Raw genomic sequence first — 26,966 nt, forward strand, 5'->3', positions numbered from 1 at the left:
TAAGACCATCAAATAAAAAAAGAATGATGCTTTTAGACACCCAAAATACATGTTCATGTATTCAAGTGCATCGAAATGCATTGTTAATTTTCTACAACTGTCAAATTCAAGGAAATATTTTTTAGACCTACTTTCGTATACAACCGGATATGACGTACCATGATTTGGTGGTATGACACCTAAAGAACATCTAAATGTCAAATAAACTTAATGTATTTTTTCCCCTTCAATTGCAAGTTGTTTCAAGCATAACTGCCAAGTTATGTCTCAGTCAGAGCTATAGTTTTAGAGAAAATCACTATAATGTAAGGCCATATCCTACGACGATTTCAGTCTAATTTTTATTCGAAAAATCCTAATTTCAGTGTATCATTATAAAATGCAGTGTTGACTAATATCTGATAATAATTACACCCACTATCTATGCATTCAAACAATTAAATATGATACAAAAGACAACTTTAAGATGATAAACAATTTTATTGCACCTTTTAGAGTTCATTTGAAGGTCTGTTTTGGTCCAGTTTTCCTTCTTCCTTCTTTTTTCATCAAAACTTGATATCTTTTGTCAAAAAAATAAAACAAATGTGATTATTTTCCCCAAAAAATGAAAGAAATGTAATGTTAAATCAATAATTAAAGTGTATTAGCTGAAAGAACTGTCTGTATAAATGTTAACAGTCTCCACGGAAGTTTCTATAAGCCCTTGTGTGTAACTTGAGTTTTTGGTCTGTTCCCCCAATGTGACAAATGATGGTTCCTTTTCAGTCAATCATTTATTGCTACTGGTATCAAAGTCATTTTATTTACTTATAACAGTATATTTCTAATAGATTTACACAAAAAGTCCACTTTCTTGTATTTTACATTAGAAAATGGGGAGAAAGAGTAATAAAAAATCCCTCAAAATGGTTTTAACAAGGGTTATGTCCCTTGGAATGCTGGTAAAAAAAAATTGGTACGAATTATAAAATTCAAGTATGTTAGAGTGGATTCTGATCTGTATAAATCCAAGGTAAATAAGTGTTTAGATGATGTTTTGTCGGTGCAAAATGGAGACAACACAATGGCAAATTGTAAACTTTTGCGGTCAAAAAAAACCCCAAAAAACATGACATTAAATGATACATACCTCAATGCTAAAGTGTCATCTGCAGACCAATTCACATAAATGGTTTTTCAACAGAATGCTCTTCAGTACAGGGCTAACACTGAAATGAAAAATCACATGTTGTATGAACAAAACTGTAAGGGATTTACACAGAGGCTCAAGAAAAATAGGGATTAGCATAGCAATGTAATATATGTGGATTCAAAAGTGTATTTCATAAATTATATGAAGAAGAAATAAGACTTCTCTTTAAAACCCTTATTTGTTTACCATTTTAAATCAAACAGTCTTGGTAGGGTTTGTGTTTTCGATTGTTGGGTGTGTACCACGACAATATCTTGGTTGATATGAGGCGGCTCGAAAGACAAGTGCTCAGGGTTGATGCATCTCTTTTGATGACACAGATGAGACACATCAACGTCCTCTGATAGGTCAAATTTCTCAGTGTGCAACATGTATGCAAATATGTGACCATACAATGTTCTTTTTTTTTCTGTCCCAAAGGAACCTAACACTATAAACTGAATACAGCTTTTCTGTCTCCTCATTTGACTTAGCTACACTTACCCGTAAACCCCCATTTCAAGGCAATTTTCCCTCAAACGTGCTTTCTGTGTCTCAATCCATTGTGAATAGTCCATGTCTACAACGTATTAACTAGTTTAGTAATAATTTTTAAAAATGAAAGTACAATAAGGTCACGAGTGCATTTGTAGTTTCCCTAAATAGGTGTAATACCCCCATTGATCTTCCCCTATTAGTCTTTGTTAAATTGGCATTTTAAAAACAATTGTACAGTATTTACCTGTATTTCAACCAAAGAAATACTTTGCAAGAATAAAGTTTGATCCTTTCCAGTGCTACAGTGAAAATTTCACACTACATTTCATTGCATATAAGAAAGTAACCATCACCGGAAGTAAACAATCTAATTTTTGCACTGTTATTTACAGGTTACGGTCTTTGGTAACTATGTAAATTTAACTATCCAAAATATTTTATAAGACCATCAAATAAAAAAAGAATGATGCTTTTAGACACCCAAAATACATGTTTATGACTCAGAAAAATTTAAGTGCATCGAAATGCAGGGTTAATTTTCTACAACTGTCGAATTCAAGGGAATATATTTTTAGACCTACTTTCGTATTCAACCGGATGTGACGTACCATGATTTGGTGGTATTACACCTAAAATGATATATAGATATAATAGTAATGCCCTGTGACCCCCTTTTCTTAACCTAGTTAGATTATTAAAAACTGTACTTGTTGTATTCTTCTACTTGTCTTAATAATTTTTAGGCAGTTAAGCTGCCTTATGCGAGCACCCTAGATTTGTGTTCTACCCAATAAATGCTGAAATATGTGCCATTGTTATCATCTAGCTGGATGTTATGTTATTCATAACTTATTGGACAGTTTATTCGTACTTTTAATTCTTGATTACAAAAAATATGATCAGAAAAACCTTAAATGATCGTCAATTTATCCAAAAGTTTTGAAGTTGCACATAGGAAGTAGGGCACATTAGGAATCTTTTTGTAGTTTATTATCCCCTGAGATTTTGGCTAAGCTGTCAAAGAACAAATGTATGAAATGTTTAATCGCCAATTTTTTTTTAAAGACAAGTAGTTTAGATTTCCCAAATGGCAAAAGTCGTAGGAATATTGTTTGTCATCAATACGTAGTCAACTACGTCAGTAGTCTTAAAATAAGTTCCACTGTTCATGCTGTTGGCGGCAATTTTAAATTATAAGACGAAATTTTTGGTATCTTTTCAATTTGGAGGCAGGGGTTCAATTAGCGGTTGTCCGAGGTCTGCGAACTTCCACTTTTGCAGTCGGACTTTCGACTTGGATACTAGCTACGCTCGACATGCACGACTTGAGAGGAAATAACTTAGCAAACCTTTTTACCAAAGTCTCCTAATAAACGATCTCAAAACTTGTTTTTAACATTATTATTCATGACAGCGATGTTCATTTTGTTCAACCGCTAGCTTTATACAGAAAATCGCCGACAAATACTGTGTAAATTCGAGTAAAACCGTATCTGACAAAAACAACATTGAAAACAAAATGACTGACATGAGAAGAAAATTCTAATATCGGATCCGATTCCGGGAGCGGATATGGGTAATTCCGGGTTTTGGCGATCTTTAATACTTGTCTTTAAATAAACCGTGTCCTTTTACCTTTTACTAGTATTCTGTTCCACTCCTTTTTAATCTGTGCGTTTTAAGATATCTTGACATACATTAGTGTATGCTTAATGTACATAAAATGGTAGGTGTAAATATTTTTATGATAGATTTTACATTACTACATGGTTTTAGGACAAGAATATTCCTGTAAGGATTGTATATATTCTAATCTAGTCTGCTCCATGTTTTTAAACAATCTTAAATAAAAATAAGGGCTTTTTTTACCGTGTGACACGGGTGCTCCGTTGCGGAGGAATTTACCTAGAGAAGAAGAACTTTAAAAAACATCAGACAGATAACAAATTACATCTTTGCATGCTAAATAAATATAAACACTAGAATTGAAAACCAAAAGATATATGTAAAAGAATAAAAAAAAACAGAAAATATTTTGTACTGAAAATGTGAGAAACGTACTATTAGTTACATAGTGTGCTAGTGACCTAATACGGTATATATGGGGTCAGTAAATTCCATATGGGGTGAGACCAAAGCTCGAATCCCCATATGGAATTTACTGACCCCATATATACCGTATTACGTCACTAGCACACTATGTAACGAATTTATCTTACCGACTATCTTAACGTGTGAAATTAAGACTAGTGATTCTCAAAATGAGCATTCAATACTGTTAGCATTAAGAAAATACTTCCATTGATCCTACAAAAACAGATGCCAACAATAACGAATTGTAAGGTTTAAATGTGTTTTATGAATTTATTTCAATCTTAATCATCAATTTCTTCGTCTGTTGGAACTTTTAAGTTTTTTTTTCAGTACCGTTTGGTTTTTATAAAGGGACATAACACCATTACTAACCGTGTATGAAATAAGCCCCGCCCCCTTCTTACCTAATATGGAATATAAAGGGACGTAACCCCACTACTAACCGTGTATGAGATAAGCCCCGCCTCCCTACTAACCTAATATCAAATATACACGGTTTGCACGCGGACGCTTTTAACCAATCATATTCCTAGAAATGTATAGGAGGTAAGATAAAATTAAATACAATGATGATGAAGTAGAGCAGAATATAATGGTGCAACAGTGCCAGCGTTCTGAAGATCCATAGGTATCCATAGGAAACTCAAACTTACTTTTTGACAAATTTCAATGTCAAAATCCAAAACAATGTGAGTCTTTGTGACAGCTGGGAACTGTATATATGGTCCTGGTGACAGTATAAATTTTCTTTATCAGTAATAAATTTTGGTAAAACAAGTTAGATGCTTTTAAAGTGTAAACATATTACTAAATGGGTATTTTTTTTCTCAATTTTGATGGGTCAGTTAAAATAGCTGGAAGTTTCTTATTTTACACATATAGTGCAATTAGATTATATGATACCTGAATGTAAGCAAATTATATGTATGTGAAGTCCTATGGGGCACTCTACCCCCTCCTGTTTGATAACTTTGAAACGGATGAGATCCCCACCTCTCAACCATAAACATTCATGTATGGGACTATATAACTAATCAAATGAAATATAGGTGAAGTCCCTAGGGTCATCCACAACCTCCTGCTTCAGAACTTGGAAACAGTCGAGATCCTCACCCCTCAATCATATTTATTCATGTATGGGACAATATTACAAATCATATGAAATATAGGTGGAGTTCGTGGGGCCACTTTACCCCTTCCTGTTTGAGAATTTGAAAACGGTTGAGATCCCCTCCATAAACCATATATATTCATGTATTGGACAATATAACAAATCAAATGAATTATAGGGGGAGTCCCTAGGGTCACTGCACCCTCATGTTTGAGAACTTGGAAACAGTCGAGATCCTCACCACGTAACCATATATACTCATGTATTGGACTAAATAACAAATCAAATAAAATATAGGGGAAGTCCCTGCGGTCACCACACCCCTCCTGTTGTTTGAAAATTTGGAAGCAGTCGAGATCCTAACCTTAAATTAAACCATATATGTTCATGTATGGGACAAAAGAACAAATCAAATAAAATATAGGGAGAGTCCTAAGGGTCACCCTACCCAATCCTGTTTGATAACTTGGAAACAGATGAGATTCCCACCCCTCAACCATATATATTCATGTATTGGACAATATAACAAATCAAATGAAATATAGGGCAAGTCACTGGGGTCCCCCACCCCTAAACCATATATATTCATGTATGGGACAATATAAAAAATCAAATGAAAAATAGGGGTAGTCCCTAGGGTCACTCACACCCTCTTGTGTGTGTTTTGAGAACTTGTAAAAGATTGAGATACCAACTCCTAAACCATATTCATTCCCGTTTGTCATTTCAAAAAGATTGAATTACATACAAGGTCAATCTCATAGGCGTCACATATGCATATCACTTTGCTAGACCTAACACCTGTCATTTTATTCCAAACTTAGACATCATGGACTTGGGTTGAAGGTGGGAGTCATTTACATTTACTATGGACAGGTCAGTCAGACCTCACTATTGATCCCTGTAGTAGTAAACATTTGTCTGATTTGTGTCTCATAACTTTTATACTGTAGAACACAAACTCAGTTTTCTTTCCAGGGAAGTAAGTCCATTCATACTTTTACAAGCTCGTACTAAAGTCAACTTGAAATACTAACAGTCAACGAATACGAACAATTAAGATCAACTAGAAGAACTGCAATCATTGCGAGTTTGTACCACGGCTGACTCGAGACTCATGACCATGAAAAAAAATATACTTGATGTATACATTGCTATTGAAAACCTTGATAAAATATAAATTATTTGCCTTAATGATTAATTCATTAAATGAACAAAAATGTACAATTATATATGAATGTTTAATGTTTGTTCTTTTAAATCTTTAAAAAAAATTGAAGCAACATTGCCACAGTTTTCATAATTATGTTTGCCTTGGTTTTTGGTTAACTGCCTACAGTGCTTAAAGCGCTTTGATTTATTATTTTTATAACATTGTGTCTTTATCATATTGAATAACTTGTAATCATTTGTATGTAATTAATGTTGGTTGTTCTGCTCCTTGTGCGCGCTTTGATTAGCAATAAAATATATATGATATGATTTTGTACACAGTTTTAGTGTATGTTCCTTTAATTATGTACCATTAGTTACATTTAAGTCTTCCAAATATTCCAAATACAACGTGACAAGAATTCGGATTTAAATAAACTACTTTATCACCGCCACATATGTGTGTTCCATGAAGCTCGGCATTGCATGTATTTTCATACATTTAATATTGCGATTTTATCATTTTAGACTAAAATACGATTTTAATTTTTACGATTTTGAGAAAAATCCTGTTGAATTCAAATAAAATATTTCAAAATGCAAGTTAAAATTATTGCGTTTGCATTTCTGTCGCAATTATAGCAATACTAAAAACCTCGCAATAATTTCTGAATTTACAGTACTTTATCACCGCTACATATTTATGTTCCAGGAAGCTCCGCATTGCATGTATTTGGTAATATTTTTTATCATTTGGATAATTAGATGTTTATTGTAGACCTTTAAAAGTATCTGTTGAATTTAATATTTTATAATCTGTACTTTCTAGAGCTTGAAATTGACAAATTGTACAAACAACTGTCTTATATTGAAGACAGTATGGTTCATTTGCCTCTTCATATTCTGGTGTCGTTTGGTTGCTGTCTCATAGACCCAATCCTGTTTATCACAAAAGAACATAGCCATGCAAGTACCATTACAAGTCCACCACTACCATAACAAAGTGTATGCAAATGTCCTCAAAATGACTCAATAGCTTTCCAACTTTTAATAATCTTATATCAGTGGTCATATATCGGAATAGATTTCATATGATACTGTAACGTCGTAAACACTACAAAACAACGCGATTTATGCAATGTCCCAAATAAATATTGTCTATTTTTTTTTTACCTTGACGCTAACTTTGTTAGTTTGTGATCGACTCATTTGTATGACCATAAATTTATTAAGTTTTTTTTCAATTTTATCTATTTCGATAAATAAAGACGTCTACAGATATATTGCTCGCTCCATTTTTGGATTTGTCATATACAGTAATTAATCAGCACAGCAAACCAAAGTCATAAGCACATCAGAGACAACTCTAGATGTAAAAAAAAATGGTAAATACCATGAATACATTTAAAACAATATGATTCATAACAAATACTAAAATACCATTTTAAGACTTTACCATCCGTTAATTGAATGAATACCTTTTGCAATGTTTAGTACACTGCAAAATGTCTATCCAGTAACGGCCTTGATCTGATAGTTTTGTTCGGATTTTTTTCTGCCAATTATCATGAGAACTACAAAAACTTTAGATGAATAAATGGACTACCAAGACAAGACATAAAAGAACATCAAATATATGAAATTGTCAGTTGACTCCTTACGGGAATGTTTACTCCTTGTAAATGTTTTTGCGGTTTATGTTTTCAAAAAGATATAGTTGACAGAGATATAATGTAAACAGCCAAGAGGAGAAGCAAATCACAATCGACAATCACTGGGGTAAAGCTGATGACCGTAAATCGATTCACGGTCATCCCAAGATATCAGATGAAAAATTAGTTAAGTGTCTGTATTGTCTGTTTAAGTGTTTCTATGTCAGTTTCTTTACAAAGCATACATTGGTATGATGTAAATGTAAAAAGAATTTACACGGAAATCACAAATTAGTACCGAGAAATGTGCATGAAACCGGCAATACGATTTGATAAAATCGAGATGACCGTAAAAGTATCAGCGATTTATTACAAGGGTGACCGTAATTGGTTAAAAGATGACCGTAATTTCTAAAGGATGACCGTAATTTAAAAAATTGACCGTCACTTTTAAAGGATGACCGTCAATTCTACGAAATATCCGTATTTGTATTACTTCCTTTTTGTATTAAGTAATTAGTATAAAACTTATTTCAAAAGAGTATTATCCTATAGGTAGAGGAAATAAATAGTACACCATATGTATCTTTTTTACTTTAGAGAATATATTTTTTTAAATGAACATACAACAAGACATGCACATGAACAAGTGGTGTAGACAAGCGCGATTAAACGGCACCTTACGGGTGCACAGCCTACAATTACAAGCCAACAGATTGTTTTAATCTGGGGTTCCTTTTATTGACATTTAATAAATACACCTTTAACAAATGCATGTATAGCCATTGATATTAATGCATGTCTGGGAAATTCAAAATACTATGTCAAAGAAAAAATTACTTTTTTCATTTCAAAAGAAATTAGAAGAGGAATTCATAAAATACTGGAAACAAGCTTTTTTTGTGACTCTAATAATGTTAATAGTCATGGTAATAAACTAAGAACATATCGCAAAGTTAAAAATAATTTTGAATTAGAAAAATATCTTCTACTGGACCTTATAAACAAAATTGTTATTTCTAAAATGGTAAAGATCAGAATTAGTAATAGCAAATTACTAATAGAAGTTGGTAGATATACTAGAACACCTTTAGAACAGAGAAATTGTCCAATTTGCAAGGATGCGTTAGAACTTAATAGAAATGTACTCTTTTGTAACTTAAGTGATATAGTTCCATCTTTTGTTAATATGTGTGAACAAGATAAGTTAAGTTTCATTTTGAAAAGTAATGATACGGACATTAGTACTGCATGTGTAGCTGGAATAAGCGATATGTATGATTTGAACATAATTTGAACATTCATTTAAAGCAAACATAATGTTGTTTAGAGCTTTTATAGTAAAAAGCTGATTGTAATAGCTTGAATTAATAATATTGTATGAACAACACCTCCACGCAATGTAAATATAAAATATATATCTTTTATCAGATATGTTTTTTTTTTATTTTTGTTAGTTTGTTTGTTTGTTTGTTTGTTTATTTTTGCATCTGTATTTTGTAAATATCGGCTGGTATCATTTCTGTATAGTAATTTGCACCAATAAAATTATTTGATTTGATTTGATTTGATATTATTACTTTTCAACTACCATTGCAAATGTCCTTTATTTCAGATAAGTACATGTGTTATCATTATACCACCCGCGAATTGACATCATCGAATATAGAGAGCATTTTGATACACAATATAGACAATCATGTTGGTCCACAAACATTTAGTTTTAGAAAGTTTTGGAGGAAAACACTGGTCATTCTCCTTACGATTCGGAGTTGTAGGAACAAAACTTAAACTGATGTTAGAAAAAGGTTATAAGCTAAAAATAAATATAGAAGAACAAACTATATCATTCGAATGAAGTCAGTGAAGGAGGAGCAAAAGATACCAGAGGGACAGTCAAACTCATTAATCAAAAATAAACTGACAACGCCATGGCTAAAAGTGAAAAGGACAAAGAGACAAATAATAGTACACAAGACACAACATAGAAAACTAAAGACAAGGCAACACGAACAGAGGGACAGTCAAACTCATAGATCGAAAATAAAATATTCATATGTTTGAATGATGTTTGATTTCCGTCAACTCGTCGTCGTATCGACGCTGTAAATTTGTCATGAACTCAAAATTCGGAAAAAAGTTCAAAAGAAATTGATTAAACATATTTATATCCGCTAACCGAGCACCTATTGAGATAAACCCAACAAAAGGCTATGAATTGACGGTCATCCTATAAAATTACGGTCATCCTTTTTAAATTACGGTTATCCTTTTCCTAATCTCGGTCATCCTTGTTATATGTTACGGTCATCTTGAAAATATTTTGACGATGATTAACGGTCATCTTAGCGATTTTTTCAAATCGAATTTCCTGTTTCATGCACATTTCTCGGTGGTAATTTGTGATTTTCCGTGTGAATTTTTTATAAATTTACATCATACAAAGGTATACTTTGAATAAAAAATGATATAGAAACACCTTAACAGACAATGCAGATACTGACCTATTTTTTCATCCGCCTTCTTTGGATGACCGTGAATCGATTTACGGTCATCAGCTTTACCCCAGTGAATTATGAAAGTCAACTAGCTTAGATGCACAGATGCACAGTAATACAGGTGAGTGACACAGCTTTTATTAAGAAAAAGTTTCAATGCATGCATGCCTTCAACCTTTTGATAATACTTTTCAATGCATGTTTAGAATTAAAATGACATTTTACATCATATCATATAAATATTGACTTCAAAAGTCGTGGAGTTGTATTTGTAACTTTAAATACCAATTACAAAAGAACATAAAGAAAGCAAAATATGCTAATAAATAGATTTACATGTGAACATGGTGACATAACATTTATCAACATATATGTATGTATTTTACAATTTACTTCCTTTTTTATCAAGTTGGCTATCGTTTCTCATTTGGTCCTATTTGGTAAGTCTAATTTAGTTTGCATCCAGGTCTAATTATATTTGAAATCATATAGAAAAAAGATGAAAGATTAACAAAATTCAATCTGAGTCATTTATTGACAGTAGTGTTTACCTTTACATGCATGGAACATGCTTATGTTTCTTGCTATTGTTGAAATTGAGAAAAGAACGCTTCGATGTAATTTCGATTTTGTCCTTCTAGAGGCAAAATACATATGTAGATTTAAAGCAATTTTTTTCATATATCCGACATTTACAAGAATGTGCTTAGATTGAGTTAAAGAAACTATCTTTAGATGTAGAAACAATACTGGTTTGTGATCCTTTGATAGAACTGTTAGACTTAAACCGTAAAAACTAAAACGAGCTTTCTTTTCTTATATTCTATGTAACTTGCCATGTATGCTAAAAAATATGAAAAAAAATTCCCAATTGATACAATATTCCCGTGCTTGCATTTCCTATCATGATTTTCTTAATAGAGGGCTGCTGCTCACAAGGAAGCTATTAAAACAAGAGTTCCAAATGGTGGATTTGAAATCATCACTTCGTAAAGTTTACGGACGCCATCACGAGTTGGTTGACCGTTATGGAATAACTGTTTCACAAATGATATCAGATATGTTCCTTACGTCGTTACTACAATCCCCTTCTCTTTCATGAATGTGACCTACCGAATTAGACTATTTACCGGATTTGTTATAACATGAGCAACACGACGGGTGCCACATGTGGAAAAGGATCTGCTTACCCTTCAGTTGCACCTGACATCACCCCTAGTTTTTGATGGGTTTCGTGTTTATTCTTTAGTTTTCTATGTTGTGTCATGTGAACTATTGTTTGTCTGTTTGTCTTTTTAATTTTTAGCCATGGCATTGTCAATTTATTTTCGATTTATGAGTTTTACTGTCCCTCTGGTATCTTTCGTCCAGCTTTCATTCAGTTAGGAAAACTGAAAACAAAGAGTTTGGCTCTATTTTATATTTTATATAATATTGAATAGCAAAGATATACGAACATATGGCACAGGAACTAAAAATATGAATAGGAAAAATAATTTTTTCAATCGGTCTGATTAAAAAAAAAGATTGAAGCAAAAGATACCAAAGAGAAAATCAAACTCATAAGTCGCACATAAACTGACTGTGCAATGACATACAACGAACAAACACAAAATCTAAACAACAGTTTACAAAACACAACAGAAAACTGAAGACTGATCAACACGAAACCCAAAAACCAAGGATGATAAACAATAATCATTCAATTTCAGTCCTAATCAGTGGAAAGAGTCAAACTAACTGTTTGTGATATTTTACATAGAATACTTCAAAATCAAACTTCCAACATTTTCCTTAGAGCTATATAATAAATACAGACGTGCATGTAGATACCCTATGCAACATACAGATATCACTAATAAAATGTCAAGATAAAAGAACTGGTGATATACGGACAACAACGCAGTTTAATATAGTTATGTGAACATGGTAAATGAATTAACACTTCCCTCTATAATATTTTCTCTTCCCGCAGGTTTATATGTACAGATAAGATTACTGTGGATTCTTTTAACGTAAAGAACATTTTATATGGATCAGAAAAGTATATGCTACAACTGTTAACAGATGGGTGCAATGCATTTTTAGCTTCACATGTGAATGTGGATCATGCATGTCTTGTTCTACAAGCAGCACACGACTTCAACATGGAAGACTTAGAAACGAAAGTATTAAATTTCATTTTTATCCACGGAAGTGAAGTTCTTGATTCAAAAGATTTCATAAATTTGTCAGCGGAATGTCTTAAATTATTACTTGGTTCTGATCAGTTCCGCTGTGAAGAGGAATACATTTACCAAAAAATGCTACACTGGGGTCTACAAAAATGCAATGACAAAAGTTTAGCGACAACGGACGAGAATATAAGAGGATGTCTCGGTGATTTGTTATATCTCATTCGTTTTCCAGTCATGAAACCACAGTATTTTACAGATGAAGTTTCTTGCAAAAGTTTACTAACCGCGACCGAGAAAGTAAAAGTGTATCAACATTTTAATTATAAGACCACCGATATTTTCCCTTCACACAAACGCAGAAGACGGAAACGGAAAACTGAATATACACCGAAACCGGAACAGAAACCGAAAACGGAAATGGAAATACACATATTTCTTTTCTTTATTTCGCTGTTATATTTTTTCCTAGCCATACTGTCTATAGTATATCTCATGTTTACATATAAATGAATATCTTAAAAAACTTTGAAAGCAGAAAATATTGAAATGAATGGCCCGAGATGATGAATCAATAAGGGCATGCATATTGAACTTAATTTTGCGTAAAGCAGTCTAGCAATTTTTGTATTAGTTCATATGCTAACCTTGCATTGGACGTACGGCGTTAGTTTGTGGAGAATAAAAAATATTTTTCTACATGTATCTATCTACTAGTCCGTTTGATTTTCAGCCGAGTTCCGCCTCTCCCCCCCCCCCCCCCAAAAAAAAATAGAAAGATATGATGGGTAAATATCAATATGATAGTAACACAACAACATGAAATTTATCTACGTACGGCCTAAAACGATTGCCATTCGCCTCGATTCTAGATAGGCGTAAATCATTTGTAGGGGAAATGTTTTTTCATTATCATTCTTTGTTTCGTTTTTTAATTGCTTAAAAAGATTAAAGATGTGGCGTACATGTATCTTGAGTTGTTCTGCAGTGGTGAGTTTCCTGCTATCTTTTTCTTGTATAATGAAAAGAAAGCACAAGAGAAACCCGAAGTGAGAACCAAGAGAAACAACAACAGATATGGGAAAGTAGACATTGAAACTTCACAAAATCAATCGTTTATCAGAGGATCATGCTCGACACTGAAGTAAATTGTTAGTATTAGCGTCAGAAAAGCATTACCATATGCTGTTCAAGTCTAAAAAAAAAAAAAAATTGTGGAAACCAGTACATGGATATACGATTTGCTCAGTGTACTTTTCAAGCTAGTCGTAGTCATCTCCTGGGATTTCTAAAAATCAACCTATCCACCGTGTGTTTTGAATATCATGCCGCTTAATTCTCTGCAAATTCATTCCAATTCAAGTAGCTGTGAAGTTTCAACGTTATTTTATGATTATACAATTGAAAATTTTGTCACTCATTTCGTATAATGTTTAATCATTACTGTATTGAAAACATTAATATAGACAAAGATTCCATCATGCTAAAGGAATATTGCAATTATAAATTCTTATTTCCATTTTACACTATGTATCAGATGGGTTTTTTGTGTATACGTATCTACTGACCCACAAAATCATTGATATGGAGATTAAATAAAACAGGACCTTGCACAGTGCATTGAGGTACTCCAGAATCAACGATGAACCTTCCAGTTGATTTTGTTAAATTTATCATGAATCTGTGCTTGTATTAAGCATAGACCTCAATAAGTCAATCCAACATAATGTTTCTCTTGATATCCACTAACTCTTTAATTCCGATTTAAGTACTGTGGATTCGTTTATTTTCGTGGATACCAATTTACGTGGATTAAATAAAACTTACACTTTCGTGCACATTTGATTTCGTGGTTCTGCCAAAGTCTGCATACAAGACCATGGAAATATTCGTGATTCGTTGAACATTTAAATTCGTGGTTCACCTGTACCCACGGAATTCACTAAAATTAGTATCCAACGTAAAATAATTAATCCGCAGTAGTTTATGTGGGATCATGTCGAAGGTTTAAAAAAAATCTTATACAGGTTTATATGTTTGGTGTCCTTTATCAATGTTTAAATCCAATCATCAATGACTGTATATAGTTGTGTTTTGCGAATGTGATATTCACGAATAAAAGTATAATGATCTGAGTGACTCATTATGCAGGAGTATTTCAGGTATTCGAGCACCTTGCAAAAATGCAAGTTGCTATGAAAAAAGTATCATTGCTAGTAAAACAACTATCAACAAGAGACCGAATGGCACAGAAATTAACAGCAACATTTACAGGTCACCGTACGACCTTCAATGAGGAGCAAAACTAATAAGTATACTTTATAGCAGTAGTTTATCGGTTTCGAATGACAAATATTAGTCCGATGCTATTTATTCATCAGGTATTGAGCTGGTGGAATTGTTGAAAAGGGTGGCTAATGATAGATTGTTAATCATTTGATAAATGTTTTAGTTTTTTAGGCCTTATTTCGTCTCACCAACATGCTCTTGATGTATTGTGTCCTTTTAACATTATTTGTTCTCATCGCTACTCAAATCATTTTAATGTCTTTCAATTTTGTATAAAATGTTTTTTAGTGGTACATCTTAAGTTCACGACTTCTGAGTGGATACACAAATGCATTTTTCTATAAATGCTTCTGGTCTGTCACAGCTGATCAACTCGTTTTTGGAGTTTTTGCTCTTTATAAAATTTTGCCCAATTTTTGGTATCTTGTTTCAACTACGGTACATGTATAGTACTGCTTTTTTTCATGTGCTGATTTATTATGTGTACCTCTTCTAATTTTGATTAAATTTATATTTATCAGTGAAATTTTGGTTGTCTTATACATTTCTCATTTTGATATCGTTTTTGAAAAACATGTCTTTTGATGTCTTACATTTTATAAATCTTCCACATAAACTGTGATCCATTATTATCGATCTTTTGAAAAGTATTCATATATTATTGTTAAAATTGAAATATTCATACTTGTTTTTGTGCTTTATTACAAATGTCTATTATCTGAATTTGCAAATGAATTGTCTAAAATAAAAATAATAAATCAATGTTCATAACTTAACAAATTTGTCTCATGCCAATAAAATATCTATATATTTTCACCGGGCGCTTTTTCTGTTTCCCGGGCGCTATATTGTCTTCTCCGGGCGCTTTTCTTCACCCGGGCGCATTTTCTTCACCCGGGCGCTCCCGGGCGCATTTTAGTAGGACCCATTTTTGTCAATTATTGTGAAAAATATAAAGAACAGATAGAAACTTTAAAACTTTTTTCCCAACGACATCCCCAAATGAGTCTTTCTACCGGAAACGTTATAACACATGAGCATTCTGTTAGATGACACACAAGGAGTGGCATCGGCCTTCCTATTCGATACACTTGAAATAACTATCCACTGGATTTTGGTTGGGGTTTCTAGTTTTCTATGTCGTTTTTAGTTGACTAACGTTTGTCTTTTAAAGGTTTTATTTTGCATTGCAATAACTTTATCAGTTTGTCTTCGACTTATACGGATGACTTTAAAAATATCAAATCATTTAATTGTATTTTCAGTTGCGTCTATTTCGGTTAATCCAGTAGTATATCCGGAACAGCGTCTTACTAAAACATTTTGTTTGGATTAGAACCATCCAATTCCGTGTTAATCTCTTAGATCATCCCTAGTTTTTGGTGGGGTTCGTGTTGCTTATTCTTTAGTTTTCTATATTGGGTCATGTGTACTATTGTTTGTCTGTTTGTCTTTTTCATTTTTAGCCATGGCGTTGTCAGTTTTTTTTTCGAACTGTTAAATGATGATGATGATGATGATGATGATGATTAAACGTTCTGAAAGTTTCTAGTTCAAGCACTGTTATTGCAAATAAAAGTAATGTCCTTAGCCTAGCTCGCCTTACATGTGTAAACCAAAACGAAATTAATTTTTTTTCTTTTTATTGTTAAGTAAACAAAAACCTACTTTAGATAAAAACTCCAGTAAAGAAAGTTGAGTAAAATAAAGACTAGAGGAAAGAGTACCCGAGACACTCTGTCAATTTGGCTGACACTGTTTCTATGCTTTCGTCTTTTGAATTGTCTTCGGTTCTTTATACGTAAGCTGGATAACCATACACGGAGACGACTTTCTCCTCGACAAAGGAACACTCGATTACTAGGAATATTTGTGTCTGGATGGAAAGATTGGTTGTGAGGTTTCCCATTCCCTGTGTACTAAAATTGATAAAAGGCAAGTACCAAATAAATGAAAGGTAAGTAAATACATTAACTTTTACTGCCACTTCGTATGGAATAATACATGGTAAGTGAAATATTTTTCATTTTCTTGTCCAATAATATTTTTCTATATTAGTTGATAAGTTGTATTTACCTGGTTCAAAATAAAGTGTGCCACACGATAGGTGCCACACGTGGAGCAGGATCTGCTTGACCTGCCGGGCTGTTGAGATCATCCCAGTTTTTGGTGAGGTTCGTGTTGCTCAGTCTTTAGTTTTCTATGTTGTGTTTTGTGTACTATTGTTTGTCTATTGATCTTTTTTTAAAGCCATTTCCTTGTCTGTTTATTTTGTACATATAAGTTTGAATGTCCCTATCATATCTTTCGCCCCTCTTAGTTTTCAGTAAATCATCTTTTGATCCAGGCGATGAGGAAGTAAGCAGATTCTGTCGAGGAGACATCATACTTGATATAATTTTCAGTATGAGTCGTGCAGTGTTTTTTTATATCTACAATCTGTTCTGTTTTGTTTGTGTGTTTTGTTGATTATTCTATTAATGTTGTTGATTAGTATTAAATTGAAACGCAAACGATTACGGGAACACATCTTTGTTATTGGACATGGCATTATGTATCAATAGGGATTCCAGATTACACTTTTTCAGTTCCACTATATATTATTCTTACTACAGTTTCGTCTTCAGTTTCCTCATCTTCATCATCGTTATCAGTTGGTGATGGCTCCACATCTCCATGGCCATGTTTTGTGAAACGATGAACTATTGCAAACTGCACTATTGCACTCAGAATAAATACAAAACATAAGGCAATATACAAATCTAATGCTGTAGCATATTTTACACGAGGTAGGTCACTACGACTGTCCAGCGCTAAGAAAGCCATGGTCAGAACTGTCGTCGTTCCTTCAAATTTAAGAAAACAATAATTTGCAGGTTCTATAATTCCTTGATAATATCATCATATATGATAGTAATCATCATACATATGTTCGCACTTTTGTCATTGTCTTCATAGTTTAGATTACAAGGGTTTATATTTGTTTGATATACTGTCCGTTCAGTCTTATTTAACGTCGCAATAAACATAGTTTTCTTGTTCAACTTGTCGAGGCAAGAATCCGGTTCCGCTATCCTCGTACATTTCTCTATAATTAGGAACACATTTATGAAACTGGAACTGCGTTACTTCCATATGACGTTGGTTTCACCTCTGGTTTTTGTACTAAAATGGATTCAAATGCTTGTTCAATAGTTTTTAGTGTTGAATGTAGAGCTAACATCACTTAAAAATTCTGTGTTGTGAATTTTTCTCTCCTGTTTTTTAAGTTATTCAGAGGGGGAAGGAACGTACAAATCGATAAAAGATATTATATGTATAATTAAAGTTTTAATTTTGATTTGAGCGTCACTCTATTGTAGACGAAACGCTCGTCTGGTGTAAATATAAAATTTTGGTCCTGGTATCTATGATGAGTTTATTTATCAAAAAAAAAATACATAAAACTAAATGTATATGATATTGGGATGCATTTTTAGTGTATAAAATCAGATCTAATAACGCGTTTCTTGAGATGAACGCGTTGGATTATATTAGTGACATGTATATAAACTCATCATAGATACCAGGACTAAATTTAGTGTATACGCCAGACGCGCGTTTCGTCTACAAAAGACTTATCAGTGACGCACGAATCCAAAAAAGTTAAAAAGGCCAAATAAAGTACGAAGTTGAAGAGCATTGAGAACCAAAATTCCTAAAAAGTATAATTCTATTGATACGGTTGTGATGTCGAAAAGCAATATCAATATTCTCTACCCTTTATTTGATATTACAAGTACACAGGACTGTTTTGTGTGTTGCTAAGCCAAGTTTTCTATGTATTGTTCTGTGTTCTGTTCTATGTCTTTTCTTCATTTTTTGTTTGTTTTGTTATTACTATGGCATTGTCAGTTTGCTTTCGACTTATGAATTGTAATATCCTTATGATGTCTCTTATCTTTCATTTACTTCACTTACCTAAGGCTATTCTGTCTGATGTCGCTTCTCTATTAATCCAAAATGATACCCATGATAAAATAACTAGTAACATACAGGGTACAAATATATTTATCACAAAGTAACCCGTATGTCGTCTTAGATTGAAATAAACTGTCAGCATGGATTGTCTAACTGAAATTAGATTCATTATAATAATAAATCTTGATACAAAGTTAGATATCACTGCATTCGATACAAACGCGGACATACGTATGGATTTATTTTGCATGATTGCGAAAGCGCCCCATACGTGTTACACTTAAAATGTGCACACAATCAAGATATAAGTAAAACCGGGTATTAAATTGCATTCAATCAGATAGTCTAATCAAACCCCAAGATGAAAACGTGCATGGTTGATTGAAAGCATACTTCGTTAAATTGCTGATTAAATTTTGTTATTATTGTATTTTGTTAATTTGTTGTATTGGTTAAATCGTTTTTGTTATGCCATAGAGTGTTTCTCTTTGGAATAAGTATAAAACTTTTGAAAAGTTAATGCATCGCAAGTCGCCAATTCGCATTCTCTTCGAAAATGAGTTTCAAGTTATACATTGCAGAGTATTCAAATGTACAGAATGCGAATATATATAATTGTTAAGCAATATGCATGATGTATTAATCATGAAAACACGATGAAGTGAAAACACAATGTCCGACCCTGTTCATTTAATACCGAAACGATAGTTTGTGTTTATTTTTTACAGAACATTGCCTTTGATTGACAGCTACCAATTTTATTACTGATATATACAACGCTGTAACATATTGAAAGCAATTCAAATTAAACGGATTGATGTTAAATAAATGCTTTGACTTTGTATCAAATTTCCTTGACACTATTTATTGATGATAGTAATTTTGTGGTCAAAACTAGTAGATATATCACAAGCATGCTCGTCCATTCATCATCGAACTGACTAATCACTTAACTATCGGTTATGCAGAGAGTTCCGAATGGATAACAGTTGACAGGCGCTTGTTATTGAATATATCAATACGCCAATAGTTCACAATTATTCAAAAATGATTTTTATGCATTGAATTATAAGACGATGATAAAAGTGTCTGACATTTTGTGAAATTAATAACAAGGCACTTTGTTTCTGTATTAGAGATAATATATCAATTTGACATCTTCTAGGCATAATGAATAAATGATATAGTTTCTGCAATTAATAGATAAATAGAATTTCAAATAACGTCTGTTTAATTCAGACCTCATTTTCTCATTGATAGAGATATGATCCTCCTAATGAATTGAACATTAGCAATGATCGTGTTGACTTTTACAATTATCAAATTCTATAAAATGGATAGAGCATTATTATGTTGGTTATCGTCAAGTTTTGTTTATTGTGGACTTGAAATTCATAGATGCTTATACAAGCTTAGCATATAAAAATATAAGTTTTGCCAGATACAGCTAAGGTAATATATTCCTGAGATAGAAAAACCTTAGTATTTCAAAATTCAAAAGATTTGTAAACAGGTAATTTATGAATATAACCATATCAATGATAATTCATGTCAGCACATAAGTACTGACTACTGGGCTGGTGATACCCTCGGGGAATTAAAATTCCACCAGCAGTGGCACGTAGCTACAATGAAAACCAAACCAAAATTGAGAGAAACTTAAATGTGTATTGAGTCATTTCATATTTCCGGATATGACCGGTTCCTGAAAAAGAGTTAAAAACACGCAACCAACCGGAAAAGAAAATTGTGTGATTGCTATGCTCACCATCTTTTCTGTATGTAAATGAAGTTTCTGCAGAGAAGTTGATGAGGTCAAACTGAGACATTGTCATGTCAGGCGCTCGAGCTACAGACGCATCTTTCCCAGAATTCCAAGTGTATTTCACATCGTCCTCAGAATAAGCAACTGAAAGTTAAAAGAAACATCACGAATCACAAATATTTTCCAATATGAAAAACAAAAGTGGTATACATCTATTAATAATAATAAAAAAGCTACAACAAATTGCTAGCAGATAACCTTGACCTAATAATGGTTTACTTTTGTTACTTAGATGGAGAGTTTTATCATTGGCACTCATACCACATCTTCCTATATCTAAGACAATTATAACGACTACATGTATCAAAGCGTGACGGGAACTCAAACGTTTATTAATTCATTTACTTCCTGTTTTGGTTGATAAGCTTTTAACTTACAAATTCAGTCTTCGGGCATCACAAAAGAGACATTGGTTGTTATAATGATGGTGTACAAAAAAAAGTAGTTGTTAATGTTATAACTTCTTTCAAAGCGTGGAGAAAATGACTGTAACGCAAATGGTGAATAAAACACTTGTAAAACGACATTCATGGCATAACGGGAATCTTTATAATTAAGTTAAATGATTGATAAGACACTAACGACATTCAAAATTTTACGGGAATCTAGGTAACTGTAAATTTATGGTTGATAAGACACTTACGACATTCAAAATTTTACGAGAATCTAGGTAACTGTAAAGTTATGGTTGATAAGACACTTACGACATTCAAAATTTAACGGGAATCTAGGTAACTGTTAAGTTATGGTTGATAAGACAATTACGACTTTCAAAATATAACGGGAATCTAGGTAACTGTTAAGTTATGGTTGATAAGACAATTACGACTTTCAAAATATAACGGGAATCTAGGTAACTACAATGGTTGATCAGACACTAACGACTATCAAAGAGTAACGGGAATCCCTGTAATTAACTTAAATGGTTGATAAGGAACTCGCGACTATCAAATCGGGACGGAACGTCTGGACCACAACTGGCTAATAAGACACGAACTTTGAAATTTTTAAAGTAAATTATTTATGATACTCAATAAGTCTTATGTACAAAAATGGCGGAATACATAATTTAAAAGGGGATAACAACTTTTTCTCTTTTTTTGGAGGGGAGGGGGGTTCCATTTTTCTCTATTCTTTGTTTGTTTTTCTGTAAACCCCAAAACACTGTAAAACATTAACTTGTCTAATTTTTGTTTATAAATTATTAGACACTTACAACTTCCAAAGTATAAAGGACATGTCTGAAAGTCTAGTGGATAATGGTGCAGTTCCATTTTGCATATTGCACGGACTGTTAACCTGCAAAATTAAAAAATAACCTCTTCAAATGATTTGTCATTTTAACTGTAACAATTATGTTAAAGATATTTCATAATTTATAGATAGTTTGTCTATGTATCGTAATTATACGATAGTAATCCTCGGCTTAACCTCACGACACAATGTCGTGTGAGGTTGCCGGGGAACTTCAACGAAAAAACTATGATATAATTTACGATAAACTGAAAAACTATCCAGAAATATCTTATTAAAATTTTTAACTTGTTGCCTTTTGTTGGCTGTTGTTCGTATGTTTCTTTGTCAATTGTATTCTCCAATTTATTTATATTGTAGTCTTGTGGTGATGAGTTGTCATCTTAATGTTATATTTCACATGGCTATAAAAGGGGAGGTTTGGCATGCCACAAAACCAGGTTCAACCCGCCATTTTTTTCTTTAAAATGTCCTGTACCAAGTCAGGAATATGGCCATTGTTATATTATAGTTCGTTTCTGTATGTGTTCATTTTAACGTTGCGTCGTTTGTTTTCTCTTATTTTTGAGTGTAAATTCACATTGTGATAAGACGTGTCACGGTACTTGTCTGTCCCAAATTCATGTATTTGGTTTTGATGTTATATTTGTTATTCTCGTGGGATTTTGTCTGTTGCTTGGTCTGTTTCTGTGTGTGTTACATTGTAGTGTTGTGTCGTTTTTCTCCTCTTATATTTAATGCGTTTCCCTCAGTTTTAGTTTGTTACCCCGGTTTTGTTTTTTGTCCATGGATTTATGAGTTTGAACAGAGGTATACTACTGTTGCCTTTATTTAACGTATTGAAACTTTCACTGTTATGATTTTCGGTTTTTGTAAGTTTTACTTAAGTCTGCTTTAAAGGTTAAATAGGTTAATATTTGTTATCTGTTTCGTTTTACTTTTGCGTGCCAATTAATCGTTTTTCTCTAATTATAAGAACAACAGAAAGTGCGAATGATTTGAATAGTATTTACACAGTATAAGCGAACATCTAATCTCAAATTCAATTTAGAGAATAAAACTCGAGTACTAAATATCCTTAACGTAAATGAAAATGTTTCCATGTTAAACCTCATTTATAGACAAAACTAACTGTTCTTCTATACATCAAACTTCTCTGAGGTTAACCTTAAACTAATTTACGAAAACTGTAAAAATTGAATTAGATTGATAAATGATCGTTTTATTTTCACGTCTGACTGAAGTCTTATAGATTCCCAGTTCGTGTTAGATAAACAATTCAATATAGACCAATATCAGCAAGACAAACCTTGTCATATATACTAGTATCCCGTTTTAATGGTTTTACGCTAGTAATTTTGCGACCATTTACATCTTGTTGTTCGGTGAGAGCCAATGATCAGTGTTAAAGATCGTACTTTGACCTTTAATGGTTTTTCTTTTATAAATTGTGACTTCGATGGAAAGTTGTCTCATTTTCCTCATATCACATCTTTTTATTTATTAACAGATAAAAGAAGAACAAAAATAAGGATGGAAAGGGTGGTTAGGTTGATGTCAATAGGATGAGTCTGAGAAGGGAAGAAGAGTCAGTTCAAGAACACTGCAGATTAAGTCGTTGCTAGGCAACAGAAAATGATGATGGGGCCATTGATTGCAGTGGAAGTCAAAACTGACTGTTGAATACTCGATATGTACTGCTGTCAGAGTCAAACAAGAAAAAATAAGTCAACAACGCTTCGGTACTTCATAAAATTGAGAATGGAAATTGAGAATATGTCAAAGAGACAACAACCCGATCAAGAGCAAACATTATTTTCTTGAGAATAGCTTCCGTAATTGAGATTTCGTGTTTTGGAATAATTGACCAAGTTTTGTAGAAATATTAACAAACTTTCGTATGATATGTCATAGTTACATTAATGTCAGAATTTGTTAGAGGAGAGAAAGACATATAACGATATCTCTTTTCTTACTTAGTATACTGCATACAAGATTGACAACCTACGATTTAACAAATGTATTTCGTCTGGTAGAAGTCATTTTTGATTTTTAAGTAATTGCAAATGTCTGTCCTCATCAGTGATGGAAATGACAAGTTTACTGCACACGATGGATTATTTGAGGGCACGGCGCGCTAAGTAGATATCTAAAAAATAAAATAACAAAAATACCGATCTATGCGGAAAGTATCTAAGAAATAGGCAAAATCAAAAATTCAAACACATCTTATTTCGATAAATCGTAAGCTTACCGTTGTGAGAAGTAAATAGATCCATTCCGACCAATGCGCACGAATCTGTTTGGCGTAGGAACCATATGTAAATATGATTTACGTCCGTTGTAAAAAACCGTGTCTGGAAACCATATTTTTTCAAGAATTTTTATGCTGACAGAAATATTTTCTTTTTCTGTCGATGAATTAGTTGCTAAGCGTTCGTCCATCCAACGTTGTCTGAAGTATATATCAATCGAATACACCTTTGAAAAATAAGTAGGAAATAATACGCTATTATCAACTTGACAAAGATATTTGTATATTGTATTGTTTTTGGTTTACCTGGAGTGTGTTGCCATGCGTTTAAAAATACCATTTAAAAAAGGGAGATGAAACATTCTGAAGGAATGCGTATACGAATGGTTAAAGTTTATATACAATTCTTCCATAACATGTTTGAGTTAGAGTTAATTATTTGTGTACATGATTAACTGTCGTTCCATTGAGTTGAATGTTACGTTACTCTTTACAAGACGGAAAACAAAATATAAAATATAAAAAAATATGTAAAGTTCGCAATGAAATTGTCTTCGTTAAATTGGAAAAAAAATCGCTTTCGTAATATATTCATTCAAACTATTGGCTTCAGAGGGGAGTTTTAAAGACATTAGGTGAAGAAAACCTTAACAGATCTTAACACTGCAACGCAGAGGTTTTTGACATAAACAGTTTGAATAAGCTAAAAATTTATCGTATTTTTAACTTAACAGACAAGAAAATAAATCAAAACTGTATTTAATTTTAATGAGATTAAGCATAGTTAAAACTATATTGTTACATCCGAAAGACGCAATGCCGTAAAATGTCTCAATAGACAACTCGAGCTAAATTAGATTTTTCCATATGATTGAAATTTTCGACATCGTCTTCTTAAAAAAATATGAAAAATAATAAAAGAGTGAAAAATCGCATGAGTTGTATTGTTGTTGGGAAGAACAAGGTATACTTTTAAGTTTTGCATGATGTCCATAAAATTCATATTCACTTCCCTAAGTGTTAATAAACTAATATTACTTAATCATAAAACGCTACTGATTTTGTTCATTGGTATATTTTTTAGCGGAGAACAAATACAATAGTAAAAAAGACAATATATGTACCATATCTTTTTCCGAAATTGGACCCATAGATCTCAAATATATGTCTGTCAACACCTCAACTGGATTTCCTATTAAAACATAAACACATTTTAATGTTTAAGAGTGTCAGATGCAATAATCTCGTGATAACCATACGAAGACTCACAATCATTCGTTCTTTCTTTAGTGTAATTGGTTTTAACTTTTTTTTCGTCGTCCCTTTCAGACGAAGAACAACAGTACAATAGCGGTTCCCGTGTATTGTATTTTGTCAACCGTGTGTAATTTTGTGACATGAATTGTCCAACATAAAAACAAGTTTTAATTAGAATTCATTATACAAATGGTTTTAAATTGTCAGACTTATATTCCGTAGCATCAATTATTTGATATATATTCTTTAAACAATATGTACATTTAGCACGTCTTTATAGAGAGAAACTGTAGGTGGATAACAACGCCGAGAAGGAAATCAGAATGAATCAACAATATTGCAGAGAAAAAGATAAAGGGAGTCATATCATAATCGTTAATGATAGTCTTGACAAGGCATAACATCCACAGGCACTTGTCTCAGAAAAAAATTTCCTATATACCTTAATATAACACATAAAGGTATATAGGGGAAATAAATTCTGAGACGAGTGCCTGTGATAACATCTGAATGCGACTTTGTCTGCCATATATTTAAAGCATTATTAAACTACAATTAAGTTGTCATAATATAGAGAAATCAGTAAGGAAATACCACAAATGCGTATTTTGTTACAGCAAGGTCACGAATCGCTTAACAAGTTGTGAAGTTGTGGGAAATTTTACAAACGATGATTTCACGTGTACCAATAATCATGAGACCAGAGAAAATGTGATTGGCTTCATAATACAAGTTGTATACGCCTATTTTATATAGATATTATTCATGTTAGTAGATCTCCACTTTTACTATTTGAATGGTTGATAATGAATCAACTGATTACGAGACATTGAATTGTTTTAAAATACTTATATTATAGTATTTTCTAGCAAAGAAATAGATTACCGTAGCTGTTTTTGGCAAAACCATTCGGAATTTTTGGTTCTGATTATCAATGCTCTCCCACTTCCTCATTAATTGTCTCTATTCAATTTACATGATACGAGCGCCATTGATGATCAATTTTTTTTTGTAGTCGAATTACTCTTCTGGCATACACAGTTTTAATCCTGGTACTTGTATCTAAAATGAAATTATTAATTTGTGTTTTTCTCTGTGCTGAGTGTTTTGTGTTTGCTTGTGCTGTATTTCAGTCACGTAGTGTTGTCGTTTTAGCGATATTTTTTTAATATTGCCTTATAAGCGGGAGGTTGGATAGTCATACAACCAGAGTCAACCCACTATTTGTTCTTTAAATGTCCTGTACTAAGTCACAAATATTGTTATTGTTTTCAAATAGTTCGTTTCCAAGTATGTATGTTGCATTTGCGTTTGTTTTTGTTGTACTTCGGTGTTTTTTTTTGTGTTCTGTTTTTTCCTCTTATAGATTAAATAAATTATGTCCGTCGGTTTTGGCTGGTAACCCTGATTTGTTCTCTCTTAATCAATGTATGACTTTACTACTACTGCCTTTATTTATAAGTATGATACGCTCTATAATTTAATTACCTCCAAAACTAGGTCTAAGATCTTTATCATACGTCGACAATATTTCGTCTAAAACTATGGAAACATTACTTTTATAGCTGTCTGTTCCCATACAAACCACCAGGAGATAACTAAAAGTAAATATAAATAGTACATGGTAGTATTGTTTTCTTCATTAAATGTAATTAGAGGACTGAATATACGAAAATGAAAACACCAACTTTAACAGTGTTGTTTCCATTTTGTTTACCTATTCATTTATATTTTACTTAGTTTATACGTAAGGGAAAACGTGTATTATATTTAT

At 32.5% G+C, this 26,966-nt stretch overlaps 1 protein-coding gene across 1 annotated transcript; it reads right to left on the reverse strand.

Moving 5' to 3' along the window:
- Positions 1–16,306: 16,306 nt before the first annotated feature.
- On the reverse strand, positions 16,307–26,771 carry LOC143043784 (gamma-aminobutyric acid receptor alpha-like). Its single transcript, XM_076215963.1, has 9 exons — positions 26,681–26,771; positions 25,060–25,127; positions 23,936–24,162; positions 21,644–21,726; positions 20,367–20,511; positions 20,011–20,013; positions 18,603–18,751; positions 17,253–17,488; positions 16,307–16,561 (listed from the first exon to the last, which is right to left on the reverse strand). Exons 1-9 carry the CDS (start codon positions 26,769–26,771, stop codon positions 16,307–16,309), a joined length of 1,257 nt encoding a protein of 418 aa, XP_076072078.1.
- Positions 26,772–26,966: the final 195 nt, after the last annotated feature.

The sequence above is a fragment of the Mytilus galloprovincialis genome, chromosome 8 (genome assembly GCF_965363235.1).
Source record: "Mytilus galloprovincialis chromosome 8, xbMytGall1.hap1.1, whole genome shotgun sequence".
Taxonomy (NCBI): Eukaryota; Metazoa; Mollusca; class Bivalvia; order Mytilida; family Mytilidae; genus Mytilus; species Mytilus galloprovincialis.